This window comes from Corvus moneduloides, chromosome 1 (assembly GCF_009650955.1).
Source record: "Corvus moneduloides isolate bCorMon1 chromosome 1, bCorMon1.pri, whole genome shotgun sequence".
NCBI classification, from domain to species: Eukaryota; Metazoa; Chordata; class Aves; order Passeriformes; family Corvidae; genus Corvus; species Corvus moneduloides.
Genome location: NC_045476.1, coordinates 48,908,678 through 48,932,396, shown reverse-complemented (window position 1 = coordinate 48,932,396; position 23,719 = coordinate 48,908,678). Strand labels below are relative to the sequence as shown.

Here is a 23,719-nt window from a genome sequence, read left to right as displayed (position 1 = left end):
TGTTCAACATCTACTAATGGAAATGTGTCACTTCTTATCAAGGAATCATACAATCATTTGGGTTGGGAGTAACCTCTAAGATCATATCATTCCAACACCCATGCCAGGGACAGCTTCCACTGGATCAGGTTCCTCAAAGCTGCAAACAACCCAGCCTAACACACTTCAGCAATGTGGGGTGTCAACAACTTCTCTGGACAACCTGTTCTGATGCCTCACCATCCTCACAGCAAAGTATTTCTTCCTAATATCTATTCTTAATTTTTAAGGAAATAAAATTTTGAGAGAGTTATGCAAACAAGATAAATTCAGTTAGTATATTTTGGGACAACGGAAGCACGACCCTCATGCTAGAATACACAGGCTTTCCGGTAGATAATGCTTTGTTTTGAAAATGCAATTCCTTCCTTTAATTCCCAGTTTTATGTTAAGATTCAAGGACAGAATAATTGTCACAGCCTGCTAAGACAGAACACTTCCACAACCCAAAGATGGAAGTACTGGAACATCTTCCTTAAGGATATTTTAAGTTCCAGAGATCCTAAACCAGTTTTCATTAAAACACAGAGTTTTTAGGTGGACGAAAATTAAGATCTGCTAGGAAAAGTTAAGACTTTAAAAAAAAAAAAAGACTGAAACAAAATATCCACTGTGACAAGCGTCTGCTTTCTGGATAAGAAGACTGTCATCCTATCTTGCCATTTAACACAAATCTCACTGACTTGCAAAAAACTTTCCTCAGTCTCTTTTGGCTTCTTAAGAAAAGATTCTCCCTGCTGAAGTTTATCTGTGTGCCTGCACCCTGCACTTCCCTGAAGCATCTGTCTCTCTACTCTAGGGCACAGCAGACTGCTTCATCTTGCCCTCTCTGCCTGATCCACTGTGTGGTCTAGGAGCTGCACCCTGCTGACCATTTTCCTTTCCTAGGAGCAGCCACCCTGCTTCTTTCAAAAACTTGTACCTAGCCCAGGGAGCAGCAGCCAAGACAAGGAAACAAGCAGCTTTTTCCTATGTTACCTTCTTTATATATGTGTAAACTAAACATGACAGAACTCTGCAACACACAGACAAATTGGATATACATGCATACAGCCAGAAAAACTCACGAAGCTCTGCTTAATTGGTAGTATTTTGTTAGGCTAATTCCTCCATTTTGAGGAGTGTGGGAAGAAAAGCGAGTAGCAAACTGAAAGGAAAAGACATACACAGAAGGATTTATGCTGATGCATTTCTTAAAGCTGAAAAATTCAAATCAGATATTTGTATCTACAGTAACAGAATGATTAATTCAGCCTTTAGAGCCCACCTTGCTGGGACTTATTTGAGAATTCGGTTGTACAAATTCTGGTTCTTTTAATAGCTACCTTGTGGAAACCAGAAAAGTTGAAAAGCGATAGCCTGAGGCACCATAAAAGCTCTGGTTGCTCGTTTCTCAAAAAACTCTATCTAATGGTTTTAATAGCCTGATATGCAGTCATTCATCACAAATTCAAAAAGTTAGGGTTCTTTGATCTATCTATATAGTATTTATCACATTTATACTCAAGCAGTAGAACAGGCCCAATATTTATTTCTATTTTCATAAATATACATAATACAATTGACATTTTACTTCGAACTTGCTGAACTGCAGCAACTCCTCAAATTTATGCTTAATAAACTATCTCACATAACAAGACATTTTCTCTGAATGCTATGCATTAGGTGTATTGCACTGCTTCTTAATCAGATAAAAACAGTGCCACCACAGAAAACTTTGCTTTCAAAAGAATATAATTTGGGTCCACAACCCATTGAAGCCATGCATGCATAACAAAGCTTTGTTCACATTTAACATGAAGCCAGCTGTCAGAGACAGTCAACACTGAAAAAACTGATACAAATAAAATTACTTTGTGCGATTTTTTCTTGCCAGGATGACAAGTTTTTCTGAGACAGGATTCTATCTCTTAATAACAAACAGTTCCTGCCACATACTGTTCACATCAGATTGGTTTTACAAATCAATAAAGTCAAACATTGTTTAACGCTGGTACAAAGAAGAGTATAAAAATTACTGACCAGTACTTGCAATAAAATATCTTCTTTCAATAAGTAAATTCATTTTGATAAGCTGTGTGCTAATTTGTCTTTGAAGCAGTTCTTTAAACATACAGAAGTATAATTAAAAATACTTCCTTTTTAGATATGCCTTCTAATTTTAAGCAAGTAAGTTTTAAAATGCCACTAGACAATAGTTTATTTAGTAGTGTATTTTTTGTTGGGTTTGGTTTGGTTTTTTGGTCTGACTGGATTTTAGTGTACTTTTCTTTTAATGTCTGAAATACATAAATAAAATTCAGCATTTGCTAACCTGAGACTTTGATAGACTTTCCAACATGAACTCCTTCAATTTGTTCTAACGGTTGACCACAACATCAAGAAGATCACTTCTATTTTCTCCACCTGTAAACTCTGAACTCTGTGAAGCCTGAAACATCTCAAAACTATGAAGTCTCTCATGCAGTTCAAAGAGAGGAGAATAAATACCTATACTTAATGGCACACACTTTCCATTTACTGTAGATACTGTAATTGACTGCTTTGAATCTCGCAACTGACCAAATTTTCTGCAGCAGAGGTACATCACTAAATAAAGAACACTTTCCTAAGACTATTTATCAGTAGACAAACCTACTCCAAGACAAATCAGTCAATATACCTCTCACATATTCCACTTTTACTGGCCTCCTCACTTTTGCAAGTGTGTGTGTGATGAGAGAGCATGGGTTGAATTGCACCATGGACAGTAGGCTTTCTGACAGCTACGGGCCACCTGTTGTTCACAGACAGCCACTTTATATTCACTTTAAAAGAAATGCAGAAGAGCCTGTGAACCTTATTTTTCCTCACAAAGACCTGCCACTTCCCACTCAATGGGCATCTCATTCTTTTCAGCTACACCAGATTGTCTTACCTCCTCTTCCATCACTGACACCCAACATCAATAGAAAGAAGGGTTCCCCCTCTTTAGATGTAGGATTACAGTAATTGAAGATAATGCCCAAGCTCTTGTGGCAAACAAAAGCTGAGGTCCAGGTATCAAGTTCCTAACCATCTTGTGGATGCAATGTCTTTAAATATTTGTCTGGATTCATAACTCACGTCTTGTGAGCATTTAGTACTAGCTGAAGGACAACTTCAAGGCATATATAAATCCCATAAGAGTACTGCCACAAAACCCAGAGAGACAGAATTCAGACACAGCTCCATTTCATCAAAGCTGCTGGGATTCAACAATATCCAGTTAAAAGAGATTGTTTTTCAATCATTTCCATGTAGATCCCAAATCCCAGTGATCAAGACAACAAAACAACACATCTTGGACCTAAAAAAAAAAATTCCTTTCTTTATTACTCTCTGACACTAAAACATAGTTCACATCTGCTTTTCACTGCTTTTGTATTACTTTAATTACTTCTGAATTACAGCAAACTGAGTAAGCTCCCTGTAGCCCTCCGTTGTCCTTATTCTGGTACATCACCCATCAGCAAGACAGTATGTGCAAAAATACTCCTTTTATACAATAATATAATGGCTAAACAAGAGAAAAATACTTTTTAAGAACCCTGAGATTCTATTTTTGAAAAAAAAAATTGAAGAATCCTCACTGTTCTAAAAGGAAAAAAAATCCATTGCTGTGTTCTTGAATCTGAAAGATGTTTTCATGGAAATTATTCAAAAAACTTTCAGAAATTACTTTGAAAACTTATCTTTAGTACTGTCCTCAAAAATGCAGGTCTTTCACACAAGTCTTTTCAACTTCAATTATTCCAGACCCTACTCATATTTTATACTTTGAAATCAATTAGTAATTAAAAGCACTTAGAATTCTTTCTGTGGCAAAAAAAAAATCATAGCACATCAGCATTATATACAAATTCTGGACGAGAAGTAAAGAATTCCCTAACTACTGAAGAAAAGCAATAAACACTGGGAGGAATTTGGACCATATGCCAAGGTATATAATATATTGACTTAATAGCAATGATCACAGGTAACGTCCCAGACTCCATCGTCACCCACGTCTCTGCTGACTTAAATGTATTCCTCTGGTTTGCAACGACCAATTAACAGTTTCTTTCTTTAAGCCTACTGGTTTTAGAAACTGATTGTACAGCTGTAATGCACAACTGGGATTGCTTGGCACCAAACACTGTGTTTTGGTGCACATACTCTGACTGTGCTACAGTGAAAACTCTAAAAGAAGCAAAGGTGTCCTGAAAAAGAATTTTCATTAACACAGTGCTGTGAAATCTTCACTTTTAGTGTCAAAAAGTCAATATATCTGACACTACATCTTGAGAAAACAAATATTTGCCATGAGTGTTCATGACTGACAGATGAAACTTAAACTCCACTACATAATCATTACTTCCTTCTTCCCAAGAAGAGGTAAATCAGAGAACATGGGGTTTTTTCCCCCCTACCTTCATGCTCATGAAAAGGGTACAACATCATAAAAAAAGTTGCTTCTTCAAAACTCTAGCAGTCCAGCAAGAAGAAATGATGAAGATGGTATTGTTATGCTGCCTAACTGCAGGAGTTTACTGTTAGAAAAAAATAAAGCACCAAAGCTGCTTAAAGAGACAACCATAAGAAAGAAACAGGATGAGCACTCTCTACCTTCATAGTCAATGTCAGAAATGGTCTTAAACAACATCAGTATAATTTTTTTAACTATTTAAAATGGTTTGTTTAAAATAAGTAAAGAAATGGAAGTGTTTCTTTGCACAGCACACTTCTCGTTGCATCATAGTTAAGAAATTTCTTACCTTTTCCTCGGCTTTGCCTTAGTTACAGAGTTTCCCTACCTAAGCTTCCAACCACACTGCAAAACAGAATTATTGCCCAGAAACCTGGGCTTGACCAAGCAGTTTGGCAGAGGATTGGTAACAGGAATCAAAAGACAAACGCCAGGTTTCCATTCCCATCATCCTCTGCCCAGAGACTGAATCAATCCTCAAATTCAATTTACAGAAAACTAAGAATTTATGCAAGTTGTATTGGCTGGAGATCGCCACAGCACTGAATTTCACCACCCTTATCTCTTTCGCACCTGAAAGTTCTCCATGTTATGGACAGGCTAAGAAGGGATAACAAAGCCACAGTGCCAGTCTTGTGTCACACAACATTGCTTCAGGATTTCCAGCCTTATCTGTTCTGTAAGGGAGGGTTTTACCTCCATGCAGCAAATAAGCACCACCAAAATTAGAATCAAAACTTATCTTTAGAATCATTTTAACAGAAATTATACTGTATACCATGGAAAGTACTGCTACAATGCAAGTTTGTGAGGAGAAAGAGAACAAAAGAAAAAAAGCGACACAAATTTGAAAATTAAGTATGTTAACTTAGATTAACACCTCTTTTCTCCTGTTGTGCCAGAGTGTGGTAGACTGGACACAAACTGAGTTGAGATTGAAGAAAGGATTAAGGTGGCAGGCAGTGGTTAGCATTGCAGTTTTGGACATGTGCTCCACACAGATGTGAAACCACAGAAGACAATACCGAAGGCCCTTAAAATTATGTCACTGAAACCTCAAGTTAACAGAAAAAATTCTGTCTTCAAGGGCTGTAACAGATGGGAACAACTTTAAAGTTGGCACATGTTCTTTTTTATGACAAGGACAACTCCATTGTTTAAAACACCACTAAGCTAGAAACTCTATGCATCCACACAGCTCTAGTTATTTAATTCTGCAGTTTCAGAAGGTGTTTTATGTCACAGCTTGTAACATTCAGCTGTAGACTGCAAAATTACATACAGTGTACTAAGTAGAAAATAAATAGCTAATTAAGAAAAATGGTCCTTTACTAACAAAATTTTTAATTTTGCTTAGCCATGTTTTCCTCCATGATTTTATTAAAAAACAAAAAGACTAAAAGCCTAGTTTGCTATGACAGTATAAAGATTCCTTTTCCTGAAGAATCTTCCCAGGGAAGTTTTAGAAGTTGGGAATTCTTTGAAAGTTCTGATGGTTTTCACTATTACATAAATAACCACAGTAAAACACTGACTAATACTGAGAACCATGAAAATTATACTTCTATGGTAAATATGAATTTGTATGTGCTATTAAAGAAGAAAGTAACTTAACAGATCAAAAGATTAAATTTCCCACATCTCTTTTTACCCCTCCCAACTACCAGCCAGCCAGCAGACAGTACATAGTGTGTACCACTGAAATCTATGCTTTAGGCTAACAGACTATTGCCATTCTGGATACTGGTTTGAACCTATCCAGCTTCTGCCTGGAAAATTCATCTACACTGGTTTGAACCTACCCAGCTTCTGCCTGGAAAATTCATCTACACTGTCTCCTGCCACAAGCAGGAGAAAAAAAAATAGCTAAGCAATGAGACAGCTACAGAATACAGCGTCAGTCCTGATTACTGCCACAGTTCTCAAAATTTCCTGATTTTCAAACCTGTGCAAAAATTTCCATATCCTTTCTTTAATCCAAAAACTCTTTATTCAAATACTAAACCAAATATTATCAACTTAAATAGCTTACTTTCCTTCTGAAATGCTGGCATAACAAACACTGGAAAACCACAGAAATGCAAAATTTTACTTACTTGAGAAAATGTAAATTATAACCAAATAAATGATAACACGGTACAATGAGCTGTGCACCTGAAATTCAATATTTATAAAGCTAGTGGATCTGTGAAAACAGAGGATTAGAATTCTCTAACATGAATATGCTTTGAGGATAACAACAAAGTGAAGATTAACTTCTTCTCCCTCTTCTAAAGGATCTAGCATATTTGCCTTCAGCATTCCAGAGCTCAGCATAGCTTTGCAGCTGTACAAATAATTTTTTTCTGTTCTCTTAACAGGCATTCCAAATTTCTTATTCGTTCCGTATTATTATGCCAGGTAACAGCAGGGATAATGATGCTCCACCCTTCGACCATGAAAGGAAGAAAGCATAATTCACTTACCTGGGAAAATAGAAAGGACAGCCAACTGCAATTAAATGCAACCAATCAGGCCTAATTAAAGGAGATGAGACCAAACTGGAGTGTACTCTTTTACCATCAAGTTTAGATGAACAGCTATACAAGAAACAAATAAGGCCTACTCCTGTGCGGTTTGTCAACTAGCATTTCATCTAACACTCTTCAATATGATATGGATTAAAAAGAAAAGGACTGCTCTAAGGCATCAGAGATGTAAGTCTGTAATTCCATTTAAGTATATGATTATTAAAGTGCATTTATGGAAGATAAAAAGACTCACCTAAAATCTATTGCAAACTTACGCTTTATTTTCACTTAGTTACGTCAGCACATCAGAGTCAAAACTAAAAGCTCCACTGTAAAAGGTAAAATGGTCTTTCCTGAAAAGTTGACAATTCAAATAGATGAGATGGAAAAAGCATGAGATAAAGGAAGATAATCCCTACTTGACAACATGAAAATGAGGCACACTCCAAGATCATGGGGAAATAAATTAATTTAACTAAAAACTGAAACTAAATTTCTTGAACTACCCCTTCTTTGTGATGTTGTTACATTTCAGGTTTATTAGCCATAGGAGATAACAGCTCCTGGAAAACGGTCATAAAAATGGGATGTAAGTGAAAATACTCAAAATTCCTGCAGAATCACACCAAGGCAGCAATTCTCTGAAGACAGAGCTCAAAGCAAAGAACTCGAAGTCTATATTAACCAACGTCCTTCTCCCAATATTTTATGCATTACTTCTCCAGCTCTACTTACTATCTGACATTCAAATGAACAGGTAAGGTAAGTGAAGCTCAAAAAAAGAGTAATTTATCCCAGGATACATGTAGAGCTTCTTTAACAAAAGCATAAGCAAGCATATAAGACCACTTCCTGTAAGAACCTCAGCATCCAAAAAGCACTGTAATAAGGTTTGGCTCTATCTTGTAGCTATAAGATTAAGCCTGGTAATGTAGTTTTTATATTCACTGTAGAGAGTTTTTCAGCATGCATGACACACTGCATGTCATTTCAGCAGAACATGCATTCTGTGTTGAAGTAGTCTAGGTACAATTCAGAGATCCAACGAAAAAAACAGCTCTTAAAGATACATAATTTTATAGCTTATAATTTTATGATATTCATTTTCACGAGACACTGGTTTTTTCTCTCTTTAGTCACTGAAATGGCCTTAAATTGAAAACCAAGACAAAGTGTAAAATGTTCTCTTCTCCAATGGTCAGAATATTCTACCTAACAGATAAAGAAAGTTAGCATGACATGACACAACTAATTTTTCCTCTGAAATTATTGCTGATAATTGCACTGCTCCAAACAGCAAGGAGTATAGGACTCTATTTCATACCAAGTGATTATTAATTGTCATATCACTTTAAAGTATCATTTGTTAGCTAATGATGACTGAAAAACTGATATTTTCCATAGCTTCTTAAAATTTAATAAAGAACAACCACCTTTCTCCTAGTACTTGAATGTCTATTATCAAGAACTTTTGCCGAGCTCTTTTTCTTTTGTTTTGCCATCTGACAGATACAGTTGGACATTTAGAGTCATAATCATGCGACCACACTGGGAAGTCCACAGTAAAAAGTTTCTGTGTAATCATAGCCATGCTGGAGAACATGGAACAGAACAGTGTCAATACTCATGTTGCTTTACTTGCAGTTCATTTCCAGAGTCTTTTCAAACTAACACATTGCTTTCTTGCAGGATTATAATACCATGTATTAGGCAGAAGCTGGTAACATTTGGAATGATAGAGAAATTTTGTTTAATACAAATGCCAAAATGAATAAAGAAAAAAATAATGGGCAAGTTTCTGGAAAAAGATGTAAGGCTTTTCAATTTTTCAATTTAAAAAAATCGCATACCAGAAAATGTTAATGAGCCAAGAGTCCCCTGAGTTCATTTTTACACATTCTGCACTATTTTGATGCCCCTGCTAAAGAAAACTGAAGTGTTCTCACTCTGAACACATTCTTTTTTCAATGTCATAGCAAAATCTGAAGTTTAAAAGTATCTTACTCGTCATGTTACTTTACTCTTACTTTAAACCACTCAGAGTTATCAAACTAGAAGTAGAGAAGACAAAATGATCACAAGTCACAAAGAAAGAATTCAACAATACCTTTAACTTCTTCATAAATGCTATCATCTATCGGTTCACTGTTCACTTGTCCAACATCATCATATTCCTCTTCCTCCTCCTCAGGAATAGTATTAGATCCTGTATCTATGTAACAACAGTTTAAAAAGTTAACATTTAGTGGAAAAGAATGCCTAAGCAGAAATTTAGGCAAAATGAAAACAGTTCTTCTATGACCTGCTCCTTCCAGTACATTCTGCTTTTTTTTTTTGACACTCTTCAAGGGATTAGAAAGAGTTTATATGAAGGAGCTTGTATAAGAGAGAGCTTTCAAGCTAAATGAAAGCTTTTAAAGCAATTTTCAAGCTTGTTCTGAGAGAAAAGCAAAAATCTTGAAAAAAGAGAAAAGTCATATAAAAGCTGTAACACAATTGAAAACTAGGACTTGCTACTCAAAACTTGGACATGTGGGCATACTACATGTACTAACATGGCAGATAAGTAAATGGACAGAACTACTATCACTAAGTAGCATTGGCAATAAAGGTAACTGCTTCACTGACTGGCTTACCTTGAATTACAAATTTGACTTGCTGTACCCATTCCTCTGCTTCTTTGGGAGTGGCAGCTGTAAACTATTAAATGTTTATTAATAACTTCTAGCAGTAACGACAAAAACACAACTACAATTTCATTAGCAATAAAAAAGAGGGACTGTAACATTCCCGCCACTTCCTCAAGAAACCATTAGCAATTCTTTTCATGTCTTCTGGTACTTTTCTTGCAAGGATGCTTCTTATAATGTACAGCTAATTTTGACAAATTTACGTAATTGAAGGAGAGGATGATGGATTTGAAACTCTGATCAGCAGCTGGCAGCTGTGCAGAAAAAAGCTGCTTCTCTTCATCAATGTCAAAGCCAGAACTGATGAACAAAATTTGCCCTTGACAATTAGAAGACACCCATGAATTTCTTTAGACTGCTGGGTACAGTTTTCTTAAAAATGTTCTTGTCAGACTCCAACACACTACCTGACAGCTTAATTAACTGGCTTTCAACTGCAATCTCAGATATTTAAAACTTATTAAACTTACATTCCATATTGCTGTCTGGCTGATAGATCTCTGAATTGCACAGCTGATATGTGCCTTTTTGTAGGTTTTCCTTGAAAAGCCATGACCAATACAATATGTATTTAACACTGATACATATTTTAACTTTTTTTTTACTATTTAATTCATCCAAGAAATCACACAGGCACACTATACAATAGATATTAAAAGGCTAATATTGAAATGACCAATAGATAAAGATGATAGATTTCCTTGTTCTTGACCAAAAAGATAATATTTGACCATGTACATACATACATTTAATCAGATTTTTTTTCCTAAAATATGAATATACAATATAAGCAAGCAAGGGTTTCCTTTTTTCATGAAGATGTCAGTGACAGTTGTTTCACTGAAATGTTAATTCAGTAACTGGAATTGTAACGGCTTTATCAATTAAATTTCAAGTCAACATAAAAAAGTCCAACCTGATAAATGCGCTTATCTGGAGCAGAGATTTCAAAACAGCAATCTTTCTTTGCATCCTTCCGAAGGCTATTATTCATTCTGATGGTGTAGCCCTCTAAGGCAAATTCACCTTTCTGTTGTTTGTCTGTTGGAGATAAAAAACAAAGTTAGAGCTTCATTTACAACAGTGAATGTAAGTGCCTCAGCAGGTTATCGTTTATTCAAATTTTGTTTTCTATTTCATGAATTTTACAAAGAACAGGGAGGTTTTTAGCAAAATGATTAAGTGATGCTTCTGGAGATAAAGCTTTATTTTAAGGGAAGATGTACCCAAAAGTACATTTTTCTGTAGGATGCCTAAGGAATTCCACAGGGGGATGTTTGCAGATGGTGGTCTTATTTAGTAGGAAGTACATGTTATGACACTTGTATCTAGGGAAAGCCAAGAACTGGAACTTGCAAGACGCGTTTCCTATAAATCAGTGTCTCTTTCGGGTTCAGTAAACCGATGGGAAAACCTGTCTAGCTCAGAACTTGCTGAGCTCCCTCCTAAACTAACCACTTCATTCAAAAAATAAACTTCAAGCTCCTTTTTAAGCAATTGGAAAAGCAGCTTTTCACATCCTCCCACCCACTCCCAGATGTGCCTCCTTTCAACATGGCAAAAATACAGAATAAATTTTGTTATAAATTCAGGTGTGTGCGTCTGTGTTCATTCCAAAAGCATTTCTCTCAAAACAGCAAATGTTTAATTAGCTAATAAAAGCACTGAGCCCTACCACAGTTTATTATCTACAGCCATGTGGCTGTTTTAAAGACAATTCTACTTTTCAAAGGTTCTGGTTTATAAAAGTATCACTTACAACAGATCTGACTTTAAATACACTGCATGTTGTGCAAGCGGCACCTGTGCACTCCTTTCAAGCCCTTCGGACCAAATTCTGCATCAGATTTTATGTGCTCTGGCATATTTTGGCGAATATTAAAAACAAACCAAAAATGTAAAAGTAATTAAGTTTTGCAATTTCTGCAGATCACAGTGCAGCATTCAAGTGAAGACTGGCATCACAGTTCACATTTTGCACAGGCAAACAAAGAACAAAGTGTAGTTGCATATCAAAAAAATGCCATTTAGTGTGGGTTCTTTTTACACAGAAGAGAAAAGCATTAATTAACAATAAGCATCAGGCATAGCAGCAAAACTACTTTAAGTATTGCTGAATATAACCCAGGTGTAAATTGAGCAACCATTGCTTACGCTTGTCAACAAAAGGAGAGAACTTCTACAGTGGATAAAATAGGAAAACTATAGTTTTCAACAATTTTTTGTCATATTTCTGGAAATTTAATAGGAAAGAAAATCTGTTTCCACTCCTGAGAGGGTAAAAATTGGCTAACACAGAAATGTGAACATAAACGGACATAAGGGCGGTCACCAGTCAAATACTCTGGCTAGTAATCTTATATGCACATATTCTGTGTCCTTCTACCTTTTTATGAACTCTCACCCAGGGCAAGTAAACACCCAAAAACACAATTATATGAGAAAATCTAGGGTACTATTCTATTTTCACTTCTGGTCCCTTCCTCCCAGTAAGTTTTATTCTGTCTTAAATAACTATAAATAATACAGTACCAATATTTTATATTTGCTCAATCCTCCAGCCCTATTTCAAACAGCACACACATGCAAAATTCATGAAATCACACACAAGGCAGATATTAGAAATAATAACTTGCAATAGGTTAACTAGGTCCCTTTTAATGAAATTCATTTCTCCCTAGGAACGTTATTGTTCCCTCGCTTGTGACCTCAGGGAGAAGATGAAGTGAAACATATTAATTTCTCAGTCTCCCATGCTGGCGGTTTATCAAAACCCTAGAAGATAGGAGCACGCAGGCAGAATAAACGAACACCAGGTTCAAAAGGTAAAAACATTTTGTCAAGATAAAAATGAGGCAAGTATTCAAATTTACTCTCTTGGATTATTTCTGAGACTGCTTCTCTGTGACATGGATGATCCCTTTTATGGTAATACACTTTTACAGAGCTGATCTCGAATGATCGCCGCACTGGTACTCGTTCTTTCAAAGAGCATCGCAGTTAAACCACAAAGATGCTGTACTTTGGAAGGGTATGGTGCATGGCATCCATATCCCACTTGATTGTTCTTCTATTTACACTGTTTTTGTCTTATCTCTCTGAACACACTATTTCAGTGCTAACAAAAATTACCTGCATGCACCACCGAATACATACATATATATATATATGTCAATCCTTTGCTATTAAATTCTTTCAGTGACCATTATAGCAATAGACTAGACTTAGCATTGCTACTTTTACTTCCAATTGTCTTAGCAGTAACCTCTGATTAAAGTCCAATGGGGCATCATGCATATACCTCAAATGTTGAAAATGAGGAAATTCTAAGACAATGAGTTACTTCACAGATCTAACTCAGAACCTGATAAAGTTGAGAGGAAGACTCAGTATGCATTCACACTCTCTGGGGCAACAAGCCAGAGATAAGACCTAGTATGTCCTGAGAAATGGCTCCACAAATACAGAATGGCAGAACACAGGTCAGCTACAGCTCAGCTGCCTGCTCTGATGGTGACAAACAGTGGAGGTCTACAAATCCCATTTGCTCCTGCAGAATACACCTTTTCAGTCAGGACTGGAGACCAACCCCGTCACCTGATCACCACAGAGCATACCACAACCCACAGTAGCTGCTTGGCCAGGCAGAGTAGTCAGGTGCAGACTTGAAGGCAGAGCCATCCTGGGATTATCAGACTCAACAATCACCTCGACTTCACTCATCAGCACAGGCTTGCAGCTAAATGAGTTTGGACAGACCTGGGCTTTTGGTTTCAAGATGCCCTGTGAAGTTAGGGCCACAGCAACTCCTGTGAACTTTCACATCACAAGTTAAATTGTTTATACCAGAAATATTTTCTGGAGACTGTGCTTTAGGAAGAATTAAACAATTTCTGATGTTTGAAAACTTTGAAGACTTAAAGATTTTACTTGAAGACTTAAAATTAGATATTGTTAGTTTTTATAGCAGGAGTCTTAACAGTAGCTTCAAGAAGCACATTTACATTACAGATATTTAACTTTGATTTTAAACCCTCAAATCAGAACCAGAGTTTTGCTTAGGCAGGAATTCAACAGCATATTTAGGGTGAATTAGGGAGACATGCTGATGGAACACTCCTCTCTGACGAGCAGTAACATTTTTGCTGTTATTTTCTCAAAATAGAGCTTTTCAATTCAACAACAGGAAACCCATAAGTTGTCCCAGAAAAACATAAAACAGAAATGCAAAAAGTGTAATAAGTCTTTGTAAAAACAAAAAGGATTGTGAACATCATCAAGCATAACTTGTTCCACAATGAAGCCAAATCTCATTTCAGCATAAGCTATCCTTTGCTCTCATCTGCTCATCCTCCCCTCTCCCCTTCTTCCCATGTCAGGCACATAACAAAAATAAATCTGGGTCTGTGTAGATCATTTTGCAACAGGAATTTAAAATCATAAAGAAGTAGTATAGCAGAGGGGAGAATCAGGCACCAAGTACTAAAAAAAAACCCCAAAGCTAGTACACAGATATTTGAGAGAAATAAATATGGGGGGGAGGGGGGGACGACCCTATATTTAAAATAGAGAAAATTCAGATCTGAATAAAATTTGAAAGCCTTTAAACATTTCTCTTACACATAAACTTCATTCATTCTAAAAAGAGTTAAATGTTGTTAACAGAAACAGGGCCAATATTATATTGGGTAAAGAGAGTCTCAAGGGAAGCAGAGCAAAAGCATTCTGAAGTAACCTTGCGTAACTAAGTCCATGGGAACATTTAAAACAAAGAAGGGTAAACCTTCAATGAGATCTTGAAATTACTGGGTTGTAAATTTGAGGCCTAAGGCGATGTGCTCATATTATTAGCACATGTAAAAAGAATTAGTGCCTTCTGAAGAACAGAGAAGACTCGGATGGTAGAAAGGAAAGAAGTTACAGAGAAAGACATAAGGAACAAAGGCAAACAAAGATTTCAGAGAGTGATAAAGTATTTATAGATACTATTAGAGTCTATAATTTAACTCTCTTCATCTTGAAATTAGGAGCCTGTAAGATTTTAGCGTTTACATGGCTTCATGCTAAATGTAGTTTCACATACTTTACCATGTGCTATCTAAAAATAGTTCAGTGTAAGTATCTCCAAAATGGTAATTCCTTTTCCAGCTTTTGGAACAGTCTTTTCCAAACGCATGCACAAAAGTTCTTCCCTTTTAGACAGCAGATCTGAAATGTCATCAACTTTTTTTTCTTCTTCTTTCCTTTAATCTAGTCCTCTGAGAAATTGAAATTGTAAAATAATTAAGAAATTGAGGCAGTGATTTTGGGGACTGAATTGTTTATATTCAGTTTGCTTATACCCAGTAGTTATTTTCTAAATAATACATTATTAACAGCAAGTGTGACTCTCAAGGTCTGAATTTAACAGTCTCATAGCAGAAGATCCAGTACACATTAGACAGACGCCTTTGATTGCCATCACCCTGCTACAACAAAGTCCTGTTGAACGTGCAAAATTCCCTTTTCTGCCCAGATAGAAGTAGTTCACCACTGACCTGGTCATCACTATCTTATTATTCAGAGAAATCCAAAATTATCATGTCCATGTTAAAACTAAAGAAACTGAAAAAAAAATAAATTCAGACTTTTCTAAAAGCCTCTGAATTATACCCCTCTTTAACATCATATTACTGGCGGGCAGGCAGATACCATTTTCAAGTTATAAAAATGAAAATAAATTTTTAGTGCCCATTAGCAGGGGGAAAATTACCATAATGTTATCAATTACTGTCTTGCTAAACATTTAGCTGATCTCTCCAGTTTGCTGAGACAGAAGGGCATATAACATTGTGGCCTAGTGAGAAAGAAGTAATGAAGCCATTAATTCAATCATTTATAAAGCAACAAATTAACATTCCTTCTTCACATGCATTTTGAGGTCTGAAAGGTTATCCATACCATCTCAGTGTCTAAGGACACAGGAACAGCCACAGATCATATAGAAAAATGATAGGAAACCAGGGTACTCAATTCAGGGTGCCACTGCATAGAAGAAAAGGAAAGAGAGGACTATAAAAGATTTATGGAAGGAAAAACTATGAAAAAGAGGACCAGGCAAGCTTCTCAAAATCCCACCCAGCTCTGACATTTGAACACACTCCTATGCAATGTTGTGGGCCACGTGCTGGCAACTGATACCACAGCATAGGCATAAATACACACATGCTTCCTGCAATACCTATTTCTGATGTGTGATTAGCTCAAACCTTTAAGCCTTGTTTCTCCATCTATTCCATTTATCAGTGATCAAGGAAAAAAAACGCAGGTGATTCACTTAGACCTGTCTATATTGCAGGGATAAATTACATTGTTTCACTACCCAATGCTACACCAAATGTAGGAGAAAATAGAAGAGAAAACAGGGAAAAAAGACAACAGCCTGCAGGCATCAAAACTGTGGAAAGGATGCTTGTAGTCTTTTAGGTGAACACATACACATACACACAGCCCTTTACTGTATTTCACAGGCTTTATCTTGCACTATATACTTCTGGATTAGGCCTCACATTTTTCATCATTCAGCTTAGAGTAAATGATTCTTCCTTACATGTTTGTGAGCTTTATACACTTCCACGCTTCTTGCTTTCCCAATGCAAAAAGGAGAAAGAAGAATTAAAACTGTTTTGGAAACAACAAATCTATACAAATAATAAAAAGGCATCCTATAGCCTCATGTTTATCTCTGTTACACTTCCACTGATACTTAAGCGTGAAAATCAAACTTTGGCTAACAAAAGACACATCACAGCAGACACAAAATAGCTTTCACAGATTATTCACTTATGTGTCTGGTTTTAAAAACAGACACAATTCAAAACAAGCCCAGATGGACATAGAAATCCCTGATGCTTGTCAGCAACACATCCCCCAACAAACAGGCACTAGCAGCCCATTACCCATTTAAAGTGAGGTGGGCTGCAGGACTGAGTATGTATGGAATCCTTGTCACTTTGAAAGCAGGTTCACAATTTGCACAAAGCCACCAAACACACGTTTCAGTGCTCTTCTACAGCTGGTCAGAACACACATTGAATTTCTACATGGTCCAAGTTATCAATGGTCACAGTAAACAAAGAAGGCCCCCAGCACAACAGTGTACTACAGCAGGTACCACTGCTGGCCACAACAGTGGGAGTGAAAACAGTTCCAGTGAGTAAACGCCAGACCTGCTCAGGATTGTCTCATCACACACCTCATCCATGCTGACAACCTGCAGCTGAACAGCATGATAAACTGCAGCACATACGCTCACAACCATTAGGATGACAGCTCACTTTTAACAGCAAACTAGTCTGCCATGGCTGGTGACCAGCTTCTGCACAATGAAGAGCTGCTTCTGCACTGAACAGGCATTTTATATACAATGGCATCACAGGCCTGAACAAAGTACCTCTGACCAGTCTAGAAAAAACTTTTTTTATTCAAAGGCAAGTTCAGGAGTGACTTAGTCATCCCATATTACAAGATTAAGTCACTGCACCATGCTTAACTAGTTTTTCTGCACTACAAGCACCAATCCAGTGGAGATAGCGCAGAAATTCATGCATCTGACTTGTTTGCTTCCTCCATGAATTACTGTTTGGAGTCCAACCATGCCATGCTCTCTCCAACTATGTGAAAGGAGGTTGTAATGAGGTGGGGGTCAGCCTCTTCTTCCAAATAACAAGTGATAGGACAAGAAGAAATAGCCTCAAGTTGCACCAGGGAAGGTTTAGATTGGATATTAGGAATTTTTTTTTCACTGAAAAGGTTGTCAAGTATTGGAACAGGCTGCGCAGGGAAGTGGTGGAGTAACCATCCCTGGAGGTATTTACTAGACATGTAAATGTGGCACTTAGGACAGGGTTTAGTGGTGGGCTTGGCAGTGCTATGTTAACAGCTGGACCCAATGATCTCAGAGGTCTTTTCCAACCTAAATGATTCTGTGATTCAATACAGTTCCAATGGACTATGTGCCCCTCCCACATAGGAGAGGTTATGGTTAAGAGGACCTACCCCAAACAATCTGCAGCCTACAAAAGCTGTAAATGCATTAGTCAAAAAAACTGTCTATAGATTCATAAACAAAAGAGATCCCACAAAATATCACAGTCAACTCCTAACATGACCCCAACATTCTGAGTGTTAGGGAACGTATTTCCATGTATCTTAGCATTCAACACAGGTATTAAAAATTGCAACACAGACTTGATAATCAGGTTGTTGCAAAACAAGAAAAAAAAAAACGGACTAAGGCCAGGTGGGCAACATGCCTGCCTTAATACAAAGGCCGTATGCTAGAAAGCATAAATAGTCATTAGCATAACCACAAGGAAAAGAATGTAAAAAGAAAAATCAAACCTTCTTTTTTCTAAAAAAATAGCAGACAAAAATACAAAGATTTTGTAATCAAGAACAATCTTTGTGACTTAGCATTATATTCTGAAAAAACAATTGCCATTTTTAAAGTAATAGGCAATGTATAACTATATATATAAAAATAAACAGCACATGATCATTTTCCAGAGAAAGAAATCAATCAGTACTGACAAATCAGTATTATGCCACATCTCAAAATTTCTGAATGAAGATTGTTCATGTTTGTGAAGCTTGATCAACCTGTAAATCCCAAGAGTATAGAAGAAAAGGGAACATTTAGCAGATATACTAGCAAAACTCTGAAAACATGATGGGAAACTAGCAAAATGAAAACCAGACTTAAAATTAGACTCTCTACATCTTGTATTTTTAAAGAGAGGATGAGCGTAAATGAGCCGGTATATCAAGGAATGAAACAAACTGGAGCAAATTATATTAGTCTTAGTCATAATATTAGTCATAATAACTACCTGCAGTAATCTCAAAAATAAAAAGACAAACATAAAAAGAAAAATAAAGAAATTACTTCAATGGAAAGTTTGCCCTGGAATTTTTTCCTTTTTGCACGGGGGTGGTCAGGGGGGAAGACATTATTTTACTTTTAAAATTTACTCAGATACTTATGTATGATTTAGTTTACCCTTAAACGTCAAACGTACATGGCACACCATTTAAATATGTTTTATTTGACTGTCAATTTTAAAAATTCAAAGTAGTATCACAACATTTATGCGAGATTCTTTCCAAACTGGCCATTTAAAGTTAAAAGTCACCTTCAGAAGTTTGCTTTAGTTTCCACGGCTGGCTTTGGTTAAATACATTACTTAATTTCTAGCTTTTCCAGAACAGAAACTATTTTAAAAGAAACAAAGAACTCCACTATGCAGCTTTTAGATTAATGTTTTCCTGGATAGAACCATCTCTAAGGAACTTGGAAGGTATAATTACTATAGGGTATTTTCAAATTAATATCCTATTTGGAGAGAAACAATATTTTCCATCTAGTAACACAATTGAGTACCAGCATACTATCAAACCAAACAGCCAGCTGTTATTGGCAAACAAAGCAGTTTTACAAGAAACTTAAATATTTTTTCCTCAGTTTCCCTGCTTTAGAAAACATGTATACCACTTACAAGTTCTGAGAAATATTTACACATTTTAAAAATTCATAGCACTGTCCAAGAACAGTTTAAAAGAAATGAACTTTCCTTTAAAAGATTCATTCAATTTCTTAAAATTACCTTTGATTCACTGTTTCCAACTCTACTAAAATTTTCATATCCTTTTGTGCATTAAAACATCATTTCTATAATAATTGTTGTAAGTACCTTTGTCGCTTCCATAGTAATAGAAGACCGTCTTGCTGATAGCACACCAACGCCTCTGCCATTCAAAGCCAAGAAAACTGTGGTCTGAAATTAATACAAAATGTGTTATATCAGTTTATGCCACCATTGAACAAAAATGTGTTACTTCTTTTCAACGGTGAGGTAAGAGGGAGGAGGAGCCAGGAAAAGACACTAAGGAAAGGAAACTAAGGAAATGCATGGCACTGAGAAGGAAATTAGAAATTAGAAATAAAAAAATGTAAGAAAACAAATAGGAATTTGAAATCACATAAAGAGGGAAGTCATGTGTAGCATTAAATATAAGGAAATAATGAACAACTTCCTAAATATTTCCTAGAGTTATCGCAGCATTAAGTGGGTATTAAAGTGACAATATAAGATTTATTGAATCAAGGTAAATATTGACTGAACCAAAGCTGAGATCAATATTTGCCCTCTTGAAGGAAAATAAATCTTGATGCTCACTGAAACATGAAGTCAACATATGGTACTTGTACATACATTCCTAATGTTTTCTTCAAAAACACCTGAAAGTCTTTGAATTATGGCTGACTGCACTTTCACAGCACGATTTTGTTAGTCAATAAAGAAATAGAATTTTCTTTCAATAGTATAGGAGCAATTATGTGCTATGCTTCTTTTGCATAATAATATTTCAATGTTTCAGCTTCTATTGATTTTATCACTCCTGTATAAAGTTGTTCGTGTGTATAACATCAAATACAGACATATAGACTTCCCAGACATTAAATATGCACTAGCTTTCACAAAGATAACTAGACTTACCTTTTCTACGTTTTTCCAGATATCCAGCCTTCAGAACAAACTGAAGATCTTGAGCTGCAACAGGAGGAAACTGATTCCCTGAAAGAAAAACACATTCTGTAAAGCACTGCTTTTCAAGAAAACTGCTATAGGAGCATTAATAAAACTATGGATTTTACACTCTCAATATGCAGGAGCTACTGAAAAAAAAAATAATACTAGTAACTGTTATGCCAGATTATTTCAAGTAAATGAAACGTCTACCTATCAATGTCAGAGCTGTTGCTGTTGTGCTCACCATTTGAGTAAGGAAAAATATAGCTGCATAACAGGCCCTGCAAGTCTCAGAAGGAAAACTATGTAATTAAATGAAATACAGCAACTGCTTTGAACATAGTCTGTAAGGTAATTTGGATAATGAAACCACTAGGTTTTCAAATGTGCAAACAAAATCAAGAATCACAATTGAACACAAATCAGAAATGTGGGTTTTGATACCAGCTTCACACAAAAATGTCTTGAAACAACATACAAGGTGAAGACCCTCTATTACACATCTACAAGAAAAGAAACCAGATGAAGAGACAATAAAAGGTGCTGCCTGTTGCTGACAGATATTGCCTCATTTACAATATGACCCAAAACTACTGCCTATAGGATCTGTAAGGTGATAGCGGATAAACCAAAGACATTGCACAGAGGTCTACAAAACTGTTGACCTACAGACACTAATTTTAGCACATTGTACAATATGTCTGCATCTGCAAAATGTGGAGTATAGCTCACTGTATTTTTTTCCTTTTTCTCAACTGCTAATTCATAGAAGAGCAAGACCAACCAGTCGACCCTGCCTCATCTTAAAATACAACTTTAAATGTTAAAAACTGTGTCTTCTTACAACCTTTTCCTCCTAAAACAAAATGATGATTTAAACAGAACTCGTAGTAATAAGAACAAGAATATGTTAGATGTATCTAATATTTAATATTTAATATGAATATAAATATCATACTGCTTACCCCAAGCAAAAAAGTAGAACAAAAGGTACTCCTGTGCTGCTGGGGTTTTTAAGTGCATGTAAGCAACACAGTGAAGTTCCCACTACTTATTATCATCAAATATTCATAAGAGTCACTGTAGGTAGGTGGCAAGTTTACAAGGCAGCAATTATTCATCAGAATGTATGTAATCTCATTATGTTCTATCAGTATAAACATACAGAAAAAGACTGATACTAGCAGACAAATTCGGTGCTAAAACAGCACTTTAATATATGTAGTTTGGGTGAAAGATCAATGGTCTGACCTTGAACCAAGCACTGTCTCTGGAAGGTGATGTCAATTTCCTGGTTTTTTAGGTTGTTCCTTAGGACAGATTTTTTTTTAATTCAGTGTTCACAAATGAGTTGCTTTATGGTAGTCTTATTTAAATACAGTTGTGACAGGAAAAAGACAAGAAAGAGACAGGAACATGCAGAGAATGCTTTTTTTTAAAGCATGAAAATATTCAAAATGAGTAGACATTCCTTAAATAATATGCTCTTTAGAGTGCAAAATATTCTGTTGGATACCAAAAGACAGTAGATAGAATTTTACTTACATTGATATTTCCACTTTACTCTTTTATTAATACTACTTTCTAAAGATTAGGAGTACATTAATTTCTATCTTAGCTTCTATGGAATTCAGACTATTGTGTTAAAAATACAAGAGCACAATGAACATGCATTTTAAAGCGATGCAGCTGTCCTCCCTTTGCTTGGTAATATGCAATCAAAGCCCACCATTAAACGGGAATTTAACACAAAGACACTTGCTGGCTGGTATGTGATAAGTTTAACAGTTACTTTAAAAGGTGATGTAATTATGGTATTATGAGAGGGGGAGGTGAAGAGTTTTACAAATATGCATCGTGTGCTGCTTTATATTGGTCATTGGGAGGCATCAGTGTGCAACACTTACAACTCTACCTCACCCAGTAGGGCTCATCTTAGAACAGTGCAACCCCACAGATGAGGAAGCCATAAAACCTAAGTAAACAAACAAACAAAAGCAGCTCACTCTTCAATTTTACAATTTAAGAATTTCATTTAGATCTAACTTTACCCAATATTGTTTGTATCTGTTTGGGTTTCGATGAGGAAGCTTGGCCAGTCATCATTTAGTGAACAGTCAAATCAAATGGGGCAACACAGTCCCAGAGAAGCACACACTTTGGGGACTCCTCAATGTTGTTATTCTGTCATCTGAACTGACTACTTCACAGAGGCAAAATTCCACTCTCAATTCTGCTACTTCTGCTGAGACAAGTCAGGATAAATTTGGTGGTGGTATTTTCTGCAACTACATTTATTTTGCACAGGGCACTGAAAGCTTGTGAGGAAAAGAACAGGCATGAAAAAAGGCAGTGTTTCACTATCCACTGCCACTGCAGAAAGAAGTCCTCCTCCCACCCTTAAGTTGTAGAGAAGCCAGTTTCTTCTTCTATTCCTCAAAGCAACTGAGGCAGTAACTCCAAAAAACAAACTGCAGCTGGTCACCCCACTGCCACTCACAATCTGTAAGTAGCTGAAGCAGAAAAAGATCATATGCATGTTATTATCCTTCTGTCAGAGAAGCCTGGGAGCCAAAAAATATGACAGAACTTTAGTCGAAGGGCAGGAGAAAACAGACCCAGTTGTAATATCCCAAGACACATACAGCTGTAGAAGAAAGAAAAAGCATAAATCTGTTTAAATTCCTTCTTTCATTGCCCTGTACCTTCAGAAGGAAGGGGAGGGAGAATAAGTAGTATGAAGAGCATAAAGGAAAGAGAAAGAACCACCTCCTCCCAGATTCTCACGAACCACAGGTGTTGTGCATATGTGGCAGGAAGAAGGCACAAACATGGATATACCCTTGTCCCAGTACTACAACAAAAACAACAGAGGGAAGAAAGAGGAGAGAGTGACATCTTCCTTACAGTTACTGCCTAGATTCTGCATGGAAGACTTCGAAGTTGTATGATCTGTCTATCTTTCTTCCATTTTTCATTCCTTTACTGTCTTGTCCACATCTCAAACAGGATTTAGAGTGAACTGCAACTGCTAGATGTGGGAACCCCCAGCAGAAAGTGTGGAATTTATGTAGTAAGTTAGTTTTTGCAGTTGCTTTCAATCAGGATATTGCTTCCCCATTCATTTGAAATGTATCAGGCTTGGCACAAATCTCATTTAAAAAGTATCACTAAAGCAATGCTTCGATATAGTGAAGCAGCATTTTTTTACATTACACCAACAGCTGAGATCAGAGGTTCATTAGTTGACTGCAGCATGAAACTTTGAATTAAGACAGCTCCTTCTATAAAGAATCTAAGACAGAGGAATACTGCTAAGAAAGAAGGCATTACTATTTAAGTAAAGAACCATAAAGCAAATTAAGCAACATGCTTCAAATCACATACTTTTTTAGAGTTCAGAATTTCCCACGTTATACTCCC

General features: G+C 36.3%; 1 protein-coding gene across 2 annotated transcripts in view; it reads right to left on the bottom strand.

The window, feature by feature from the left end:
* The window catches only part of SKAP2 (src kinase associated phosphoprotein 2), a 120,357-nt gene that overhangs the window by 28,461 nt on the left and 68,177 nt on the right, over window positions 1–23,719 (bottom strand). For both annotated transcript variants that reach the window (XM_032109254.1, XM_032109262.1), the window contains exons 5-9: window positions 20,264–20,341; window positions 19,457–19,540; window positions 10,642–10,766; window positions 9,672–9,735; window positions 9,143–9,247 (exon numbers count right to left, since the gene is read on the bottom strand). In XM_032109254.1, the coding sequence (XP_031965145.1) occupies window positions 9,143–9,247; window positions 9,672–9,735; window positions 10,642–10,766; window positions 19,457–19,540; window positions 20,264–20,341 (456 nt within the window). The remainder of the gene's footprint in view (window positions 1–9,142; window positions 9,248–9,671; window positions 9,736–10,641; window positions 10,767–19,456; window positions 19,541–20,263; window positions 20,342–23,719) is intronic.